A 17,479-nucleotide genomic window follows, 5' to 3' on the forward strand; every position below is an offset into this window, starting at 1 on the left:
ATTCATCTAGTGATCATGGCAACTAACGACTCCTGTTCTGACTGCTCAGTGCCTGTGCCCTCGAGATGGTTAAATCTTTTGGGTACAAACCTGGCCACTGATGAATAAAAATGTTTGCATTTCCTAGTCATGTTTGAATTGGGCAAGTATTATAGTTGACAGCATAAGTGAACCTTAGGAGATATTTGCAGGTGTTTATGTTTGGAGGCACACTAGCTTAATCATTTTGAAGTCAAAACAAAAGTATGGGGCATGTCTTTGTTAATTGTTATTTCCAATTTTGAGATATTGACCCATGTTTGTCTTTGCCCACCACATATAAGTAGTATGGCACTTGTTTAAAAGTGATTATTACATGTGGGATTAGGTGTATTACAAAAAATGGGCTGTTGGAAAAATGGGGTCACTAATGTTCTTCTCTTTGTAGAACTGCTTGGTGATTTGGCTGCTATTTGCAGACTCTGGTTCAGTTTGCAGTTCTGCCTACTTTCTTCCTAGGCTGCCAAGCATTTCTGGTCTGGCAGAAATGACCCCACTTCTGTGGGTGGTGTGAATGGCTAGCATACCCACTACTGAGGGGTCTCTGAGCTGCACCACCCACTTAACATTCACATGTCTTAGCATGATTTTGATACTATTCCTGCTTTCCACTGTTTTGCTTCAATTCACCTTGAACTATGTGTACATATATCAAAGGCATGATGTTCCCTTGCAGCAAATAGAAATAGGAAAATCTGCTGAAAGTGGGAGAGCTGGGCATTTGTTTTGGCTCTGCAAGTGACTTACTGTGTTACTTTGGGAAAAATACTTAGCCTCTCTGGCCCCCCGTTTTCTTATCTGCAAAGATCAAAAGGACCCTATCCGGCCGCAGCATTTCTGGTTTAGTGCTGAAGTGAGTTTTCATATAGCTTGGTGGATGATTTGCTTGTCTTGCCATTTAAATAAATGCTAAGTGTAGCTCCCAGAGGTGAAAGAGGACTGTGTTTTCATACTTCCAAGAAAGAAAAACAGAAAAATACAAAATCATGTAAAACTTGCTTTGAAGATTTCATGTAGTATACCATTTGTCGATAAGACCAAGGAAAGTGGCAAACTTTCACTGAGTCTTAGGGAGCACTCATTGCAAGACACAACCCATTTTCAGAGATGTTGAGGGGTGGAATGGATTCTAGCTAACAAATGCACAGGGAAAATCCAACAGGAAAACATTGTGTTTTATGGTACCCTGAAAACAAGATGGCATCACCTTACTGGCCCCACAGTTAAAACAATTGTTTTAAATAATTTATGGCTTCAAAATCAGTGCCAGTTTCCATTTCTTGGCTGGAAAAGGCTAAATTAGTATGACGCAGGGCTGCATCTTACATTTGATGAGCTGTGATAGGAAGGCCACAGGGTCAACTCTCCATCACTTGAGCGTAATGACAACCCTCATCCTTGTTGGATCCTGAGCTGCCTGGCCCAGAGAGGGTTTACATTTTTACGATATGGAATGTTGCAGAGCTGCTTATAGACAAGCTAGAAATATGGAATAGAATGAAATTAACTGTGCCTTTCTGCTGAAGCTGTGTTGGGACTCCAAGGCTCAGCTCAGAATTATGACTTCAGAGGAGTTCCATATCAGACACAATCACTATCTTCTCTCTCCTTGCAGGAGAGTCTTGTGCATACTTCTAGCATAACACAGCACAGTCTTTGGTAATGGTTTGCTTTCCATTTCTCCTGCTAGATTATGAGCTATTCCAAAGCCTCGTGCCATTATACAGGAGTGGCAGACAGTCTGGAATATAGTAGGCATTCAGTCATGTTTATTGAAAGAATACAGATAGGAAGATAGGAAAGAAGGATGGACTCCTTTGTGGATTATAGGAGTGGTTTTTTGCATTATTCAGGCTACCACTCATCACCAGGAAGTATGATGCAAATGAATTTTAAATGAAGATTTAACTGTAACAAAATTCTTCAAGAAACCACATGGAAAAATCAGTCCCATTATTTAGAGACAGGACTGATTTGGGTGAAATAGATTGCACTAGACTAAGCACCCACCATGAAACTGCCAAAAACCAGTGTCATGAAAAATCTTCAAGGGTGCTTTGCTCTGACATTAAAATTAGCTATATGATTTTGGGCAGTTACTGCACTCACTCTCCATGCCTCAGTTTCCTCATCCACAAAATGGGAAGACTCATGGTACCTGATAGAATTGCTATAAGAACTAAATCACAGAATGTATGTATGAAGCACTTAGGACAGTGCCTGACACGTAGCAAGAGAAGGAAATAAATGTCATTTATCATTATCTGTGTATGCGTCATCAGTGGGCAAAGAGTTGAGGACCAATGGAAGTGTTTTATTGGACTCTAATTTGGCAATTCTCTCTAGGGTTTTTTTTTTTTTTTTAACCAAGATTATAGTTTAAGAGACAGCTTCCTTATTTCGTTTCCTTTCAGCTGTATATAAGGACTCCCTTCCTTAAGAATTACCATTCTTCACCTCTCAGGGATCTCCCCATGTGCTAGAGCTACATTCTTCCCCTTTTTCTTTTTCAGTGAATTGGTTGCTTGTTTCTGTGAATGGACAACTCAGCATTTGAAATGCATGAAGATGCCATGCAGAATACTTTGCCTGCGGGGAAGATGAACACCATCTTCAGAATGGTAAAGTGAAGATTTATATCCTGAGATTAGCTCACCGCCAACCTTTATGCGGACCTTAGGAAAGAATCCCTCTTTAGACCAGCTTTCCTCAAGTAACCCTCTTTGGAAAGGTTACATCTCCTGCTCTGAGCATTTCTTGATTTGCTTTCTCTCATAAACTCTTAGCTCACAGCTGCATTAGTTCTGTAACGGTCCAGGCCTCCATAAAGAGTTGTTTATGGTGCAGTATAATGTCGTGATACAATGTTAAACTGGATATGTTGATACATGGTTATGCTATGTGAAGTGTATCATTTAAGAATGTTGATGTACTCACATCTATGTCAGAGTTGCTAGTAATCAAAGATATGCCTGCTCAGAGAAGAAGGAATTCAGAGAACAGTGGACAGGAGACCATCAGTACCTACGAATGCCATTGTAGTGGTCAGAGGAGTGAGGGCAAATTGATCCAAATGTTAGGGTATGTGTTCTCTTCACAGCTTTCAGTAATGTGGATTTTAACTCACAGAAATGATACTGTTGGCTTTAGCATATATTTGTGATGTGAAACCAGGAAGTAGTAACATGGAAATGCATGGAAATATTGTGCTCAGACTTGGTAGATGGGTTAGTGACTCATACTGGTAATACACTGAAGGAAGGGGTTTAATGAAGCTATTTAAATGAAGGAGGGAGGGACAAAGAGGCTGAGACTTCTCAGACCTGTTTACTAGTATGTTACTTTTCTCATGCTTATTACCTGTACATGTAAATGCATATGTACATTCTGGAACTAAAAATTTCACAGAAAATAGTCTTTATAACATCTTTAATTTTCAGGTGAAGAACCTGGTAAATAGGGACTAATTGGCTGTGCTGGAATACATTTGATATACAAACTTAACTGGCTACTTGCTTTCCTAGGAATTTATTCTGTGCCTCGGGTTTTCATATGTTTAGTTTTTTTCTTGTTTATTTGGTGTCAGCAAGGTATATGGGATGTGTGTGTGTGTGTGTGTGTGTGTGTGTGTTTATTTATAACATGTATTATTTTACTGAGTATATTTATTCCACACATGCATTTTTTTTTAAATAAAAGAAAAAAATAAACCAAATTAAGAAAGGAGGCAATATTTTTAATGCATCAAGAGTAGAGAATAATGGCTTCGTAATTTCTCTTAGGAAAAGAAGAGGCAGTGGTCATTGATGAACATTTTCCTGGTATGTCTCTTGGCCTGTACCATCACCACCGCAGTAGGAGTACTGATACTTTCCTTGGTTTATACTCAGAACTCTCAGCCACATTCAGAAGTTCATTTAGGACTCGAAGCCTGGCCTCTGCAAACAACTCCTATAGTGCAAAAGGCTGTGGATCCAAAATTCCAGTTTCTTAACCATTTACCTAAGTCCAAGGTATGAATCATACATTTAGGAAAAAGAATCCTCTATTGTAAAGGGGATTTCAAAACAGAGTTTCCTAAGCTTTGTGCCCTCCTCATTGGAAGGAACCAGTGGGGGGCCGTCTAACTGAGGGGAGGTGGGCAGCAAGAAGCATAGGAGTTGGGTTGATGGGCTCGAGGCAGAGAATTTTTGTGGTAGATACAGCTCTATGTCGGGTGGGAGGGGAGAACTGCAGATAGACACATGCGAAGCTTCGATTCTCTTGTCAAGACAGGTGTTCTTTTCATGTCTCACAGGGACTAGACTGACAGCCCTGGAAGCCACTGCTGTCATCCCCCAAGTCTTGCAGACCCATTCGTCCTCTTCCCTTCTGGGGCTCCAGTATTTGCCTCACCACCACTGCCTTTTCTGTTTTGCCTCCCTCTTACTCTGTACACCACAGAGGCCTCGTGTTCCTTGGGAGATGGCCTCCGTGTTGATGGCTGTTTGCTCGTGCCTTTTCAGGTGTTTGAATTCCCCGGTGGTGCAATCCAGTGGGCCCGGTATAGGAACGATGTCAAAGACTATCTCAGCATCGAAGAAGAGGCTTTTGGCAGCAGCTTGAACAGTCAGAGATCACACATGACTCTGGGGACCCTGAGGATAAAAAGCAATGGCCTCCGGGCCCCTCACTGGCACTTCAATGCTAACGAACACGGCTATCTTGCACAGGTACAACCAGCTTGCCCGGCATGCTGCACCCGAGTATTTAAGCTCTGTGTCCTCAAGCTATTATTTTCGTGGTTGCAGAGCCTTCTTAACTCCGTGACAGACGGCATCCAGGCTTTGGCTGTGTGTTCAGTTAGATCAGTTAGCAGTGCCTTCAAGCATTAACCTGTTTGTTGTAATTATTCTTGGCATCACTTTGAACTTTTCTTCAGTATCCAATCATTTTTCATCTGCTGTTGTTAAAATGAGATCACTGTTCCATCCTTTGAGCCAAAGCTAAAACTGGTAGCTCTGATCTAATGATCAAAGAGACGGCAGCTTTCTTCTAAAGAAAAAAGCGGATTGCTGATTTTCAGCCTGGAGTCCCTAAGATCAGGCCAATTGGATGTCCTTTTGTGGTTCACACTTTGTAGAATTGTCTGGAAGTCAAGTGAGATAGAGCTGGAGGTAAAATGTGTGTTCTCCCTTGAATTGCAAATAATTCATGAATTCTGAAACGTGTGTATTGTTGCTTTCTGTATTCCAAACACTGGGGAAACTGTAGTGACTAAGTGCTCATGGCACTTTCAGAGTTTGGTCCTGCCCTGCTGATCTTCCTAATAGATCAGACAGTCTTACGGGACACATTTCCGTTGTTCATAAAACTCCTTTTTTATACATGATAATTCATTCAGGTTTAGAATTTATAACACAAAGAGAGATTAGAGTTGCATCTGAGACCAAACACTTCTTTTAAAAAGAAAAAAAATTTTTTTATGTTTGTTTATTTTTGAGAAAGAGAGTGTCAGTGGCAGAGGGGCAGAGAGAGGGAGACACAGAATCTGAAGCAGGCTCCAGGTTCCAAACTCTCAGCACAGAGCCTGATGCGGGGCTCGAACCCACGAACTGCAAGACTATGACCTGAGACGAAGTTGGACGCTTAACCGACTGAGCCACCCAGGTGCCCCTGAGATCAAACACTTCTTACTTCTTATGAGAGAACAGAGGCTCAGATAGATTAAGTTTTCTGAAGATAAACTGTAGTTATTGGCTGGCCTGGGACAAAATCCATGTCTTCTGACTTCTTGTCTTTTTTCCACACATCCCAAATATGTAAAAGAGAACAGTCTCCAAAAGGCTAGTTTCCGTGGCTTTGGCTGAGTAGTGGCAGTGTGGTAGGAAGAAGGAGAGGCAGATAGATGCAAGGGGACCCTGAAAAACAAACCCCAAGCTAGGGAGATTAATGTGGAACATGTTCTGGTGAATAACAGGCCTGGACTCCAGCTCAGTCTGGGGCTGCTGTTCTGGAAGCCCAGAGAAAGTTTATAATCTGAGCTTCTACCTGTGGGCTAGAAGGTGGCCAAAAGGTACAAACTTCCAGTTATAAAATTAGTAAATCACGGGATGTAATATATAGTATGGTGACTGTAGTTAATAACACTGTATTGTAAATTTGGAAGTTGCTTAGAGAGTAGATCTTAAAAGTTCCCATCATAAGATGAAAGTCTAATGAGGGTGATGGATGTTACAACTAGCCTGGTGGTGATCATTTCACAATATCTATAAGTATCAAATCTTTATGTTGTGTACCTGAAACTAATAAAATGTAAGTCAATTATATCTTAATTACAAAAATACAAAAAGAATTCAACTCCATAGGAAATAAGTTTGGGCTAGAATATTGTTTAGGTCCCAGGAAAATGGTAGGACCAATCACTCACATGGTAAGGAACCAGTCAGTAGGATGTGAAGGAAGTCCCTCTACTGTGTAGCCACCCATGGAAGTTGCTTTTGTTTCTGAGTGTTTTCACAAAAACCTTGGGAGGAGTGGCCCTGAGAGGAGCTGTGCAGCGGGGTGGCCAGTGTGCATGGCCCTGCGGTGTGTGTCCCATCGGCCACTGTGCTGTCTCTGTGCCTGGAGTAGTTGGTTCCGTGATGTGACTAGATACACGCTTCTACTATTCTCCACCTGTAGACCTGGAGAGAGCTCTTTAGAGGTTCACCTTTCCCCCACATCTTTAATACCCGTCTGGAACATGTTGTACATGTCTGTGCAGACACAGTAAAGACTGCTTGTGGATGCTTCCCTAATGACCAGGAGTTTCTGGTAAAACTCTGGAAGAAATAATGTTACCTTCTCTACTTACTTGGCAACATAATGCTGGGGAAATGATTAGAGAATGAGAAAAAGGATTTTGTGTAAGTGGAATCGAAGTATGGTGTCATATGGATTAAGAGTGTAGACTTCTGGCCCCACCCCCAGCCTCTGGCAACTATCACTCTAGTCTCTTCTTCTAGATATCTTGGCTAGATAATTAAGTTTTAGGGATCTTCTTTACAACATTGTGCCTGTCAGTAACAGTACTGTATTGAGCACTTAAAAACTTAAGAGGGTAGGTCTCACGTTAAGTGTTCTTACCACAGTTTAAAGAAGTGTAGACTTTGGAGCTGGACTGCTTACGTCTTAATCCCAGCTTTGCCATTGACTGGCTGAGGAACCTTGAGGAAATTGTACATTCTGTCCAGATTCAGTTTCTCATCTATAAAGTGAGAATAATAATGGTATTTGCTTTATAGTGTTGATACAAGGAACAATGGAGGTAAGCCAGATAAAGTGCTGAGACGAATATCCGGACACACAGTAAAAGCACTGTGTTATTGCTATCAGTATTATTGTTAAAATTGTATATAGACCTTTTATCTAGAAAATTCACTTGCATCCATATGCATAATGTACATGCATGTCACTGTGACCACTTGTGAACATCCATGTGCTTGGAAGTCTTTTCAAACTCTGAAGCATGAACTTAGAACTCCCAATTCTCAATGGGGGCGATATTACCCCCAAGGGGGCAAAAGCTGGTCCTTGGAAGGTAAAAAAAACTTACTCTTTTTATGTACAAAGCACAAATATGTGTATACCACATACGCAGTATGTACGTACAGTTTACAGATTTACTGCATCTGTAGTGTTAAAATTTCATGGGGTCATAGGGTGGTAATTGATTAGTAAAAGAAGACTATAATGTGATCTGATAAGAGAGGTAATGAAAAAAGTTTGAGAGACTTTCCTCTAAAGTGATGTTGCATGTACTTTCTGTTTATGTTTCAGGGGACGGCATGGATTGGGGTGGTTGACGATGGTGGTGTAGTTACCACGTACAATGTTACAGCTGGCCAAGTGATCTTCTTCCCTCAGAATACTCTGCACTGGATAAAGAATGTGGGGGATGAAGACTGCTTTTTCTTGCTCTTCTTTTCCACACATGATGAACTTCAGACCCTGGATGTTGATGATGTGTTTTTTTTGATGCCTGAAGACATTGCTTCCAGGTCACTTAAGGTCTGTACCACTGCTGGAAACAAATCCCTGCACGAGGGTATGCCTTATATAGGCACAAAGAAAGCAGGAGTACTTGTGTTTCTAGGGTGGCAGTCAGTAGGGTAGGAGTTGGCTAATAGACTCAAGAGCATAACTTGAGTTCCTGCTAAAGACATAAAACGTGTTGAAGTTGAGTTACCTTTTACTTTCCTTTATGAAGGACTTCTGTAGGAAACTATACTGAATTGGCCAAATAGTTTTGATAGCATTAATAAAAATTACTATAATTTACATCCCTGAAAAGCTATAAGCTCCTCCAGGGAAAAGTTGGCTACGGATGATGTAATTGTGTTTTCCTAACCTAATGCAGAGAAGCCCGTAGTTTTCCTGAAGGGAAGCTACTTTTGGTCTCTCTAAATAGTTACATGATCATGGAGGGACTGTGCATCCTGCTGGGTGTAGAGGGAGAGGGCCAGATGTAGATGCTGACAATACAAATGGGTGATCAGAAGAACTGGTGATGGCCTGTGAGTGGCAACTGGAAGGGGTTCTGTGGTAACTTTAGAAGTCTGTCTAGTGAGGGTTTGAGATTTATCTCACAGTAGATCCTGGATCTGATGTTACAGGGAGAAGTGGAAAAAAATGAGTTATTAGGAGAGTATTGGTAAGTATGAGTACCAGAGTATATTTTTGTAGGCGTTATAAGGATTATAAAACACCAACACACACACAAAACAAAACAAAACAAAACAAAACAAAACAAAACAAAAAAACACCAACACATTTAAAGCCAAAGTGCCTTGAAAACTCAGAAGATTTTCATAAATATCACAAGCCTTAGGTGAATTGAGGTCATGGGCCACTGAAAACCACACTTGTGCTGATGCTACCCTATCCTCGGCTACCCACCCTTCCATTACTAAAATTTGTAGAATGTTTCACCAATATCTTACATGATTTTTTATGTGTTTCAGCCTGAAGGTGGAATTAATTTCATTAGAACATTCCATAAGCAAAAAGAGGATCAGGGGGTCAACCTTCCTCCCAACTTGGCAGAACTGGTTATAAATCCTAGTTATGTCCAGTCTCCAGATAGTCTTGTGTGGAAATATTTTTATGACCTTAAAGGTATAGTATGTTATTTTGTGAAGCCTTTTCAGTTAACGGTTTATATATGTGATTATGTAGGTGTATTGGATATAGCATGCTTTTATTTTACACTTGGTCACAGTCAAGAGGAGTTTGAAAAAACACATTTCTCTACAGAGTAGGAAATGAGAGAAAAGGATTGGAAGCAAAAGAGAATGTCATACAAGACTTCGAAGTGTGAGGGGTGTATGTTGGGGCTGGAGGTGTCTCGGGAGAAGAGGCTGACAAGAGAGGAAGGGGTCTAAGAATGCAGGTTTTAGAAACCACAACAATGAGTCTATACTTTATCTTGGTGGAAAAGAGGAGGAATTAGAGATTTTAAATAGGACTATTTTAAATAGTTTAAAATCTATTTAAATAGATTTTAAATACAATTAGGTTTTGTATTTATTTTTTATTTTTATTTCATTGAGATCAAAACTCGGATGCTCAACTGACTGAGCCACCCCAGGCAACCCTTGTATTTAGTTTTTTTTTTTTTTTTTAAATTTTTTTTTTTCAACGTTTATTTATTTTTGGGACAGAGAGAGACAGAGCATGAACGGGCGAGGGGCAGAGAGAGAGGGAGACACAGAATCGGAAACAGGCTCCAGGCTCTGAGCCATCAGCCCAGAGCCCGACGCGGGGCTCGAACTCACGGACCGTGAGATGGTGACCTGGCTGAAGTCGGACGCTTAACCGACTGCGCCACCCAGGCGCCCCTGTATTTAGTTTTTAAAATTATTTTGTTTATTTCGTTGAAGTTAATTGACATAAAACATGATATTAGTTTCAGGTGTTCCACATAATGACTCGGTATCATTGAGAAATGATCACTACATGAATCTAGTTAACCTCAGTCACCATACATAGTTACAGAATTCTTTTTATTGCAATGAGAACTTTTAAGATCTTAGCAACTTTCAAATATATAACATAGTATTATTAATTATAGTTGCCATACTGTATATAACATCCTCTTGACTTATTTATTTCATGATTAGAAGTTTGTACCTTTTGACTCCTTTCACCCATTTTGCAGGCACCTTAGTTCCTGCCTCTGGCAACCACCAATCTGTTCTCTTTATCTATGAGCTTGTTTTTTGTTTTTAGAGTCCACCTATAAATGAGATCATATGGTATTTGTCTTTCTCTGTCTGACTTATTTTCCTTGACATGATGGCCTCAGGGTTCATCCATGTTGTCCCAAATGGCAAGATCTCATTCTTTTTTATGGCTAAATAATATTCCATTGTATATATGTACCACATCTTCTTTTATCAATTCATCCATTGATGGACTCTTAGGTTGTTTCCATATCTTGGCTATTGTAAATAATACTGTGGTGAATATGGGGATACAGATATATTTTTGAGTTAGTGTTGGCTTTTTGAAGTGATGGTCAGTCTAGCTGAATTGTGGAGAATAGATTGGAAGGGACAAGATAAGAGGCAGGGAGATGAGTCAGGAGGCTCTTGATGTCCCTCAGGTGAGGGAAGATGGTGGCCCACACTGTGACAGTTTTGAGGAGATAATTGTTATGAAGCAAGAGAATTTAAAGAGGTAGGGCTGATGGGACCTAGAGGGCGAGATAGAAATTGATATGTAGGATGACTGTCAAGTTCTTTAGCAAGGTCCCCTGAGTTGAACAGTCTGTTCAAAATTTCAGGAGAGCTTGGAAGGTAGGATAGTATCTGATGTATTAGGTACGTATCAGATCAATATCTTAGGGGCACATGGGGTCTGATGGTAACAATTCCTACCATGTTTTCTGTGACTGTAGAAGAGCTTAAGTACCTTAGTGGGACTACATTTGACTCTCCTTCTGTAGTACCATTTTGAAGTATTTTATCTTTGTTTTTTCAACTTCATCTGACTCAGGCTCAAAAGAATATAGATTTCCAGGAGGAATAATACAACTGGCACAATACTGGAAAAATGCAAGTGAACTAAGCAGCCATGAACAAATTTTTAGTGAATTCCTGAATCAGGTAATTGAGAAAAAAATTTTTTAAATGTTTATTTATTTATTTTTGAGAGAGAGAACACGAGAGAACAAGAATATACAAGCCAGGGGAAGGACAGAGAGAAAGAGAGAGAGAGAGAATACCAAGCAGGCCCTGTGCTCTCAGTGAGCCCCAACACGAGGCTCAATGCCATGAACAGTGAGATCATGACCTGAGCACAAATCAAGAATCAGACACTTAACATACTGAGTGACCCAGGGGCCCTGAGAAAAAAAATTTTGATGATGGATTAAATATGAAATTTAGATTGGATTCAGCCTTCTCTTGGAAAAAAGGAAGAAGAAACATCTAGTCAAACATTGGCTGATTTGATTAATGGAAACTATTAATTGAGGCCTCAATGTGGATTTGGGAGCTTAACTTCTTGGCATGGATGGTTACATTAATCAAAGGACTGGATGCTTGTGAGATTTCTCTTTGATTTGTTTTTAAATGCTCAACCCACTGCCTTGCATAGTGACCCACAAGTTCCCTGATTCTAATCCAGTCCCACCACTGCTGACCCTAAGTAAATCACAGCTAATCTACATTTCACTTTTGTCTCCTGCAAAAAAGGTGGGGGATAATACTGCCAACCTTATGAGATTGTGACATAATAAATGTAAAGGACATAAAAAATCCCGTGTTCAGAGTGAGGGCTGCATTTAGGATTAGTTATGATTATGTGAATGGTTAAGTTGCTGAGTAGGATATTTGCTGAATAACTGGATTTAATTCTTTTTTTCTTTTTCAAGCATCAAAATGCCCTCACTTTGAGTACACTCAGAATTTATAACAATGGATTACGACAGCCACATTTTCATTTTAATGCAAATGAAATGGGATATGTAATAAGTGGATGTGCTAAGGTAATTTCACTGCGAACACTTTTTCGAACTTTCCTTTTGAGTTCAGAAAGAAGGAAACACGAGGTTTTTCTTTGGTTCAGTTGCTGGTAACATTGAAAGACTTGGTGCTAGCAGCTTTCTGGGCACAGTTTCCTCAGAAGATACCATGCAGGTCGTACTAGCTAGCTTCCAACTTTGACATTGGCGTGAGAAGAGGCTAAGAACATTCAGAAATGATACAGAGGTTATTACTTATGGTGAAGGGTCTGGAACATTTTACATTCTCAGAGTTTTGCATTTTTAGGTAATGCAAGGTTTAACGTGCTGCCCTTTGGGGAATACAAAAGAGCTGTTTGCCTCTCAGTGTAATGTGAGTGGTGATGGCTGGGGAGGTGTGTGGAGCGTCACTAGGGTGGCCATGTAACCTTGTTTATGCAAGATCCTTCTGATGTACACTTATCTTGGTGAGACTGCTGACTCTTCAGAGAGTCTTGGTTTGGATGATCAATCACATGGTTACCATAAGGAAAGTCACAGTGAGTAGTGTGTTACAGTAGGGACTTAATGACAGGGCTTCTATGCCAGCTTACGTGAGTCAGGTGGGCTTCTGGCTTGTACCTGTCTCAATCCTGACAGAAAGAACCAAACCAGACTGAAACACACTTATTATTTCATCCATAGCAAAAGTTTTATATTTTTAGAGGTGAAGGCTTTAATAAACTGGAAATGGGCGTTGTAATCTCTCACAAATTGTATTTCAAGGATCAGATTTTATTTTTGGTGTTGTTATATGCTCACAGGTGTGCATTTGTGTGCTCCTTTAAATCAAATCTTTTTTTTTTTTAATCTTTATTTATGAGAGAGAGAGAGAGAGAGAGAGAGAGAGAGAAGGGGAGGGGCAGAGAGAGAGGGAGACTCAGACTCTGAAGCAGGCTCCAGGCTCTGAGCTGTCAGCACAGAGCCCGATGTGGGGCTCAAACTCATGGACCTTGAGATCATGACCTGAGCTGAAGTCAGACACTTAACCAGCTGGGCCACCCAGGCACCCCTGTGTGCTCCCTTAGTGTCTCTTTTAAGGAAGACTGTTAGGCTACTGCTCTCCCAGAAGGATGAGTTTTCCCAACCAGGGAGGAAGAAGGGCATGAGGGGGGCAGTAGAACCCTGAAATGTAAATCCTCTGCCTAATTAGGGAAAGTAATTTATAACCTTTAATTAGAACATAGTGACTGGTGCTCTTTTTGCATGATGTTCCACAGTATTGAACTCACTAATGCATGTTGAGGAACATTTACTACAATAGAGTATCTTTTGACTTCTGTGGGACTGTCTCAGAAACAGATTTTATGTGAGAGATGGCCTCCATTTTCTGCCATTTACCCTCACTAAGTAGTATTTTTATTCATCTGTTCTTTGTTATTAATACTTCTCCTTTATGAATATTTGATTTTATTTGCTTAACTTCAACCCCGTTTTTTCCCTTCTCTTTAGGTTGGTGTTATTAACACTCAGGGTATCACAGAGTTTAATGTTCACATTGGAGATGTGGTATTTTTCCCCATGGGAACTCAGCATTACATTAAGAGCGCATGTGATGAGGATTTGCTTCTTATTCTTGCCTTCAGCACTGGAGACCAGGTGAGTTTAAGGCAGTTTAAGAGAGATTGCTGAGTGCCAATGATGTGCAGAATATCCTGCTTAACACAGTGTCTGGACCACAGGGGAGCCTCAGTAAATGTGAGCTGAATGAATGAATGAATGAATGAACTGGTAGAATCTGTGTGTCAAGAGAAGGAGAATCAAATAATCTCATTTGGTTATAAAGGGATCTAGTATTTCTAATAATTCTACAATTCTAGAATTTTCTCCTAATTCCCATGCTCTGAACCAACTTAGAAAAAAACACACATAGATACAGAGAGAGACAGAAACACACAGTGAGACAAACATAGAGGAACAAATCAAGAGAGGCTGACTGAAAAAGAGAGGTAGTGAAAGAGAGGAAAGAGAGTGAAAGAGGGAACAAGGACAGGTCGTCAGACCCAGCTGACTGGACAGCCAGGCCAGATAGGCAGAGATTATCAATCCAGTGGAGAGAGCCTGTGTCTGGCTGTAGAGCACGAGGACCACTTATTAGGCAGCAAAGTTCTCTGTCATGTGCTGCTGGAGCTCTGAGAAGCCCTTCTGTTACCAGTCCTTGCTCACAGGAAGACAAGGTCTTCCCTCATCAAAGGGAACTACCTTTTAGTAGGACAGACAGCCCTTCCAAAGGCGATGCCTCAGCGCCTCCACCATCAGTCACACTTTCCGTTTTCTCAGAATTGAAAAGGTGAGCTCCCCATGCCAAGGGAAGACAGGCATACAGATGACCATTCACAGGAATTCATAGCTGTGGAGAGTTACAAAGCCAAGTATCCTGCTGTCTTGCAAGTGCCTTGATGGCTGTTAAGATGTTTGTAGGAATCTTAGTACTTTGGCGCTGATGCATCTTGTTTTGGTTTCCACTGCCAGTTGCAAACCCTGGACATGGACGATTATCTCCAGGCCACAGCAGACCACATCCTGGCCCAGCTTTTTTTCAAGAAGCAAAGTGAGTTTAAGAAGATCCCCAAATTTGAGGAGGACCAGGCAATCAACCTGCCTTAGATTTGCTGATGAGTTCATATCTATCCTTCCTTCTTCATTTGTTATTGTTGTTTTTAAAGGACCACTTTGCTAATGAACCTAGAGCTCTGTACAGAGTAGAAATGGGAAAGCAGGTGCAAAACAGCCCTGTGGGCTAATTTAGCTTAATGATTATAGGATGTGTATGCTAAGGGTGCATTTCAGTATACTCTGCATAGATTGGCAGATCTATGGAGAAGATCCTAAATTAATCTATTTTTTTATGGATTTTTGTATGTGTGTATATATTTATTTATTTTCCTTGTGTTACTTAAATTTTATTACTCTAAATGAAAATCCATTTTTTTATGCCTATCAGTAAATCTTACTACACTGCATGTATTTTTGTCATTCATCACTGTGAAAGGAAGTCAGCCTGTGTATGTATATATTGAGGTGCTGGAACCCAGGTACCTCAAACTTTGTCTGGAGAGTTCTGTATAGAGCCCAACGCTGGTGATTCCTAACCCTTCTGTTGGTTTGAAGATACTTTTTATAATGGCAAAATTTTCAAGGGCTCACTCATTTGGTTGTATACTTACTGCATATTAGCCAAGAAAATATTCAGTGATAAAGTAATAATGAGTTCAGTACCTTCTTTGAATATATTGGATTTCATTAATCACATCATCAACTATTTACATCTGAGGAGTAGTCATCCCTATATTTGAGAAGCATGTGGTTTATTTAGTCCATAGGCCATGCTGGCTATGTGTGTGGATTCAAGAACCATTTGTCATCACTTGGAAGCTGGTGGTCTCTAAGTTGGGGGTCATTGTCTTAAGTGGAAAAGAATTTGTTCAGATTTAACCTGTGCTGGTTTTTGTTTACAATTTATTTTAGCAGGTATTTAGTCCCTGCATTGTGCTTGGGTACAGCCATTAGTTCTGGGCTACCCTATATAAAATCCTCAAGTCAATATAGCTGATTTTTAATGCTTTTGACCATCACCCACCTTCAAATATTCCCTTGATACCTAATGGGATTTTTAGATATTTTAAGATATTTGTTCCCAGACTAAAAAGAATATATATGTTCCTTTCTCTCTTTGTCTCTGTTTCTATTTCTCTATCTTTCTGTCTGTCTGGATTGCTAGTTCTGTTGACTACAAGTACAGAATTCAGTGAGAATCAGAAATGGCTCACTTTTAGCATGAGGAAGTAGCCATCTACATAAAGTACCTAATCAGATAACAAAAGCCCTGTTATCGCTTAGAACTACTGTGTATTACCTTATTGCGCTTTACTGGGTGATCCAGCCAAGATCAAAGCGTGGTAACAATGGGAGGTTTGTGATGGCGATGTTGTCTTGAAAAGACTTTATAGAGAATGGGTCTCCAGCCAGGTGGAGGAACATGGTTGAGAAGATTCAGGGAACAGCACCAGGCATTAGGTATATGGAAGAAGGATATCCAGATAGAGAGGAAATAGTCAGAAAGGTAAACAGCAATGTGTGTAGACAGATTTTATCTGCAAATTTTGTTTGACTTTAGGAACTTTTTTTATATACTATAAACCAGCTTATAATCCATTTTCCTATGTCAGGAAGTATTATTTAATAAAGATTTTATGCGTCTTTGTGTATTCTTTTGTCATTGTAATTTTGAATGAAATCTGTTCTTTATGGATTATGTATTTGAAGCATTTTTGGATTCCCTGTATGCATCCTTGAAATATGACTTAGGAATCTAGTCCACTGTGTATTTAAAAAAGAAAAATCTTAAAAATAAAGATAATGTAATGAGACAATTCAGTTGGAATATTGTTGGTATGTTATTTTATGGGGGGATGTGTTCTTCTATTTTGTTGCTCTCATTTCAGTCCTTCATCCCTCCTTGGGATGCTGATTTCTAGTTATACCATTTTATTCTCTAGGGTAACTTAATCCATTTATACTCAAGTGCTTTTAGGCTTTTTGGTATATCAACTTTATTATCAAATCAGTAGATTAAAGAGTGAATTGCTAGATCAGACTGATTATTTGGCATCATTCAGGCAAACCCCAGACCTTTGAATACTTCTTTTAAAACCAAACTCACCTTTAACCATTTTATATATATATAGTCTATTATAGACACAGTAGGTTCATTTGAAATGGCATGAATTGTTCTTTGCTGTTTTAAAAAATCTTTCAAAAGAACTTTCTTTTTAACAGCACTTTGAATAACTGAATAGAATGAATTATTTTGAATAGAGGAACTACAGGTTAGGTAAACAACCCCAAATGTTCCTTATTGCTTCTAAATAGTGAAAGGTAATTATAAAAAGTTTCTTTGTTCATACTCTCACCCCTTCCCTATTGAAAAGCAATCAGGCTGCTTTTTATCACCCAACTGATTAAGGAAAAGGAAAATGGTTAAATGTTACTATACAACTTGATTCCCAATGAGTCTATTTTCTCAATGGTTGAAAATGATTCGGCAGTATAATATCATTGCTTTAAAAAACTATAAAAGGGGCACCTGAGTGGCTCATTTGGTTAAGCGTCTGACTCTTGATTTCGGCACACGTCTTGATCTCACTCCTGGAAGGACTCTACCAGCTCTGCACTGACAGCACAGCACCTGCTTGGGATTCCATTTCTCCTTTCTCTCTACCCCTCCTCTGCTCATATGCACACACGTGCACTCTTGCCCTCAAAACAAATAATTAAATTAAAAAAAAAGTAGAAAACTAAAAGAGATCTTTACATAGTTTGGATACTAACCCTTTATCGAATAGGTCATTTGCAAATATCTTCTCCCATTCAGTAGGTTGCCTTTTAATTCTGTTGATTGTTTCCTTCTCT

General features: G+C 39.8%; 1 protein-coding gene across 3 annotated transcripts in view; it reads left to right on the forward strand.

Annotated features, from left to right (window-relative positions):
- The window catches only part of CD3H18orf54 (chromosome D3 C18orf54 homolog), a 62,881-nt gene extending 46,437 nt beyond the window's left edge, over nt 1-16,444 (forward strand). For 2 of the 3 annotated variants that reach the window (XM_043558870.1, XM_043558871.1), the window contains 2 exons: nt 2,553-2,660; nt 3,822-3,934. In XM_043558870.1, the coding sequence (XP_043414805.1) occupies nt 2,553-2,643 (91 nt within the window). In that variant the 3' untranslated portion in view covers nt 2,644-2,660; nt 3,822-3,934. Of the gene's footprint in view, nt 1-2,552; nt 2,661-3,821; nt 4,053-4,544; nt 4,752-7,839; nt 8,071-9,023; nt 9,178-11,058; nt 11,169-11,938; nt 12,053-13,519; nt 13,667-14,539 lie in introns of those variants that run through there. The other variant, XM_043558873.1, reaches the window with a different exon arrangement.
- The last annotated feature ends 1,035 nt before the right edge of the window (nt 16,445-17,479 follow it).

The sequence above is a fragment of the Prionailurus bengalensis genome, chromosome D3, assembly GCF_016509475.1.
Source record: "Prionailurus bengalensis isolate Pbe53 chromosome D3, Fcat_Pben_1.1_paternal_pri, whole genome shotgun sequence".
In the NCBI taxonomy this organism is placed as follows: domain Eukaryota; kingdom Metazoa; phylum Chordata; class Mammalia; order Carnivora; family Felidae; genus Prionailurus; species Prionailurus bengalensis.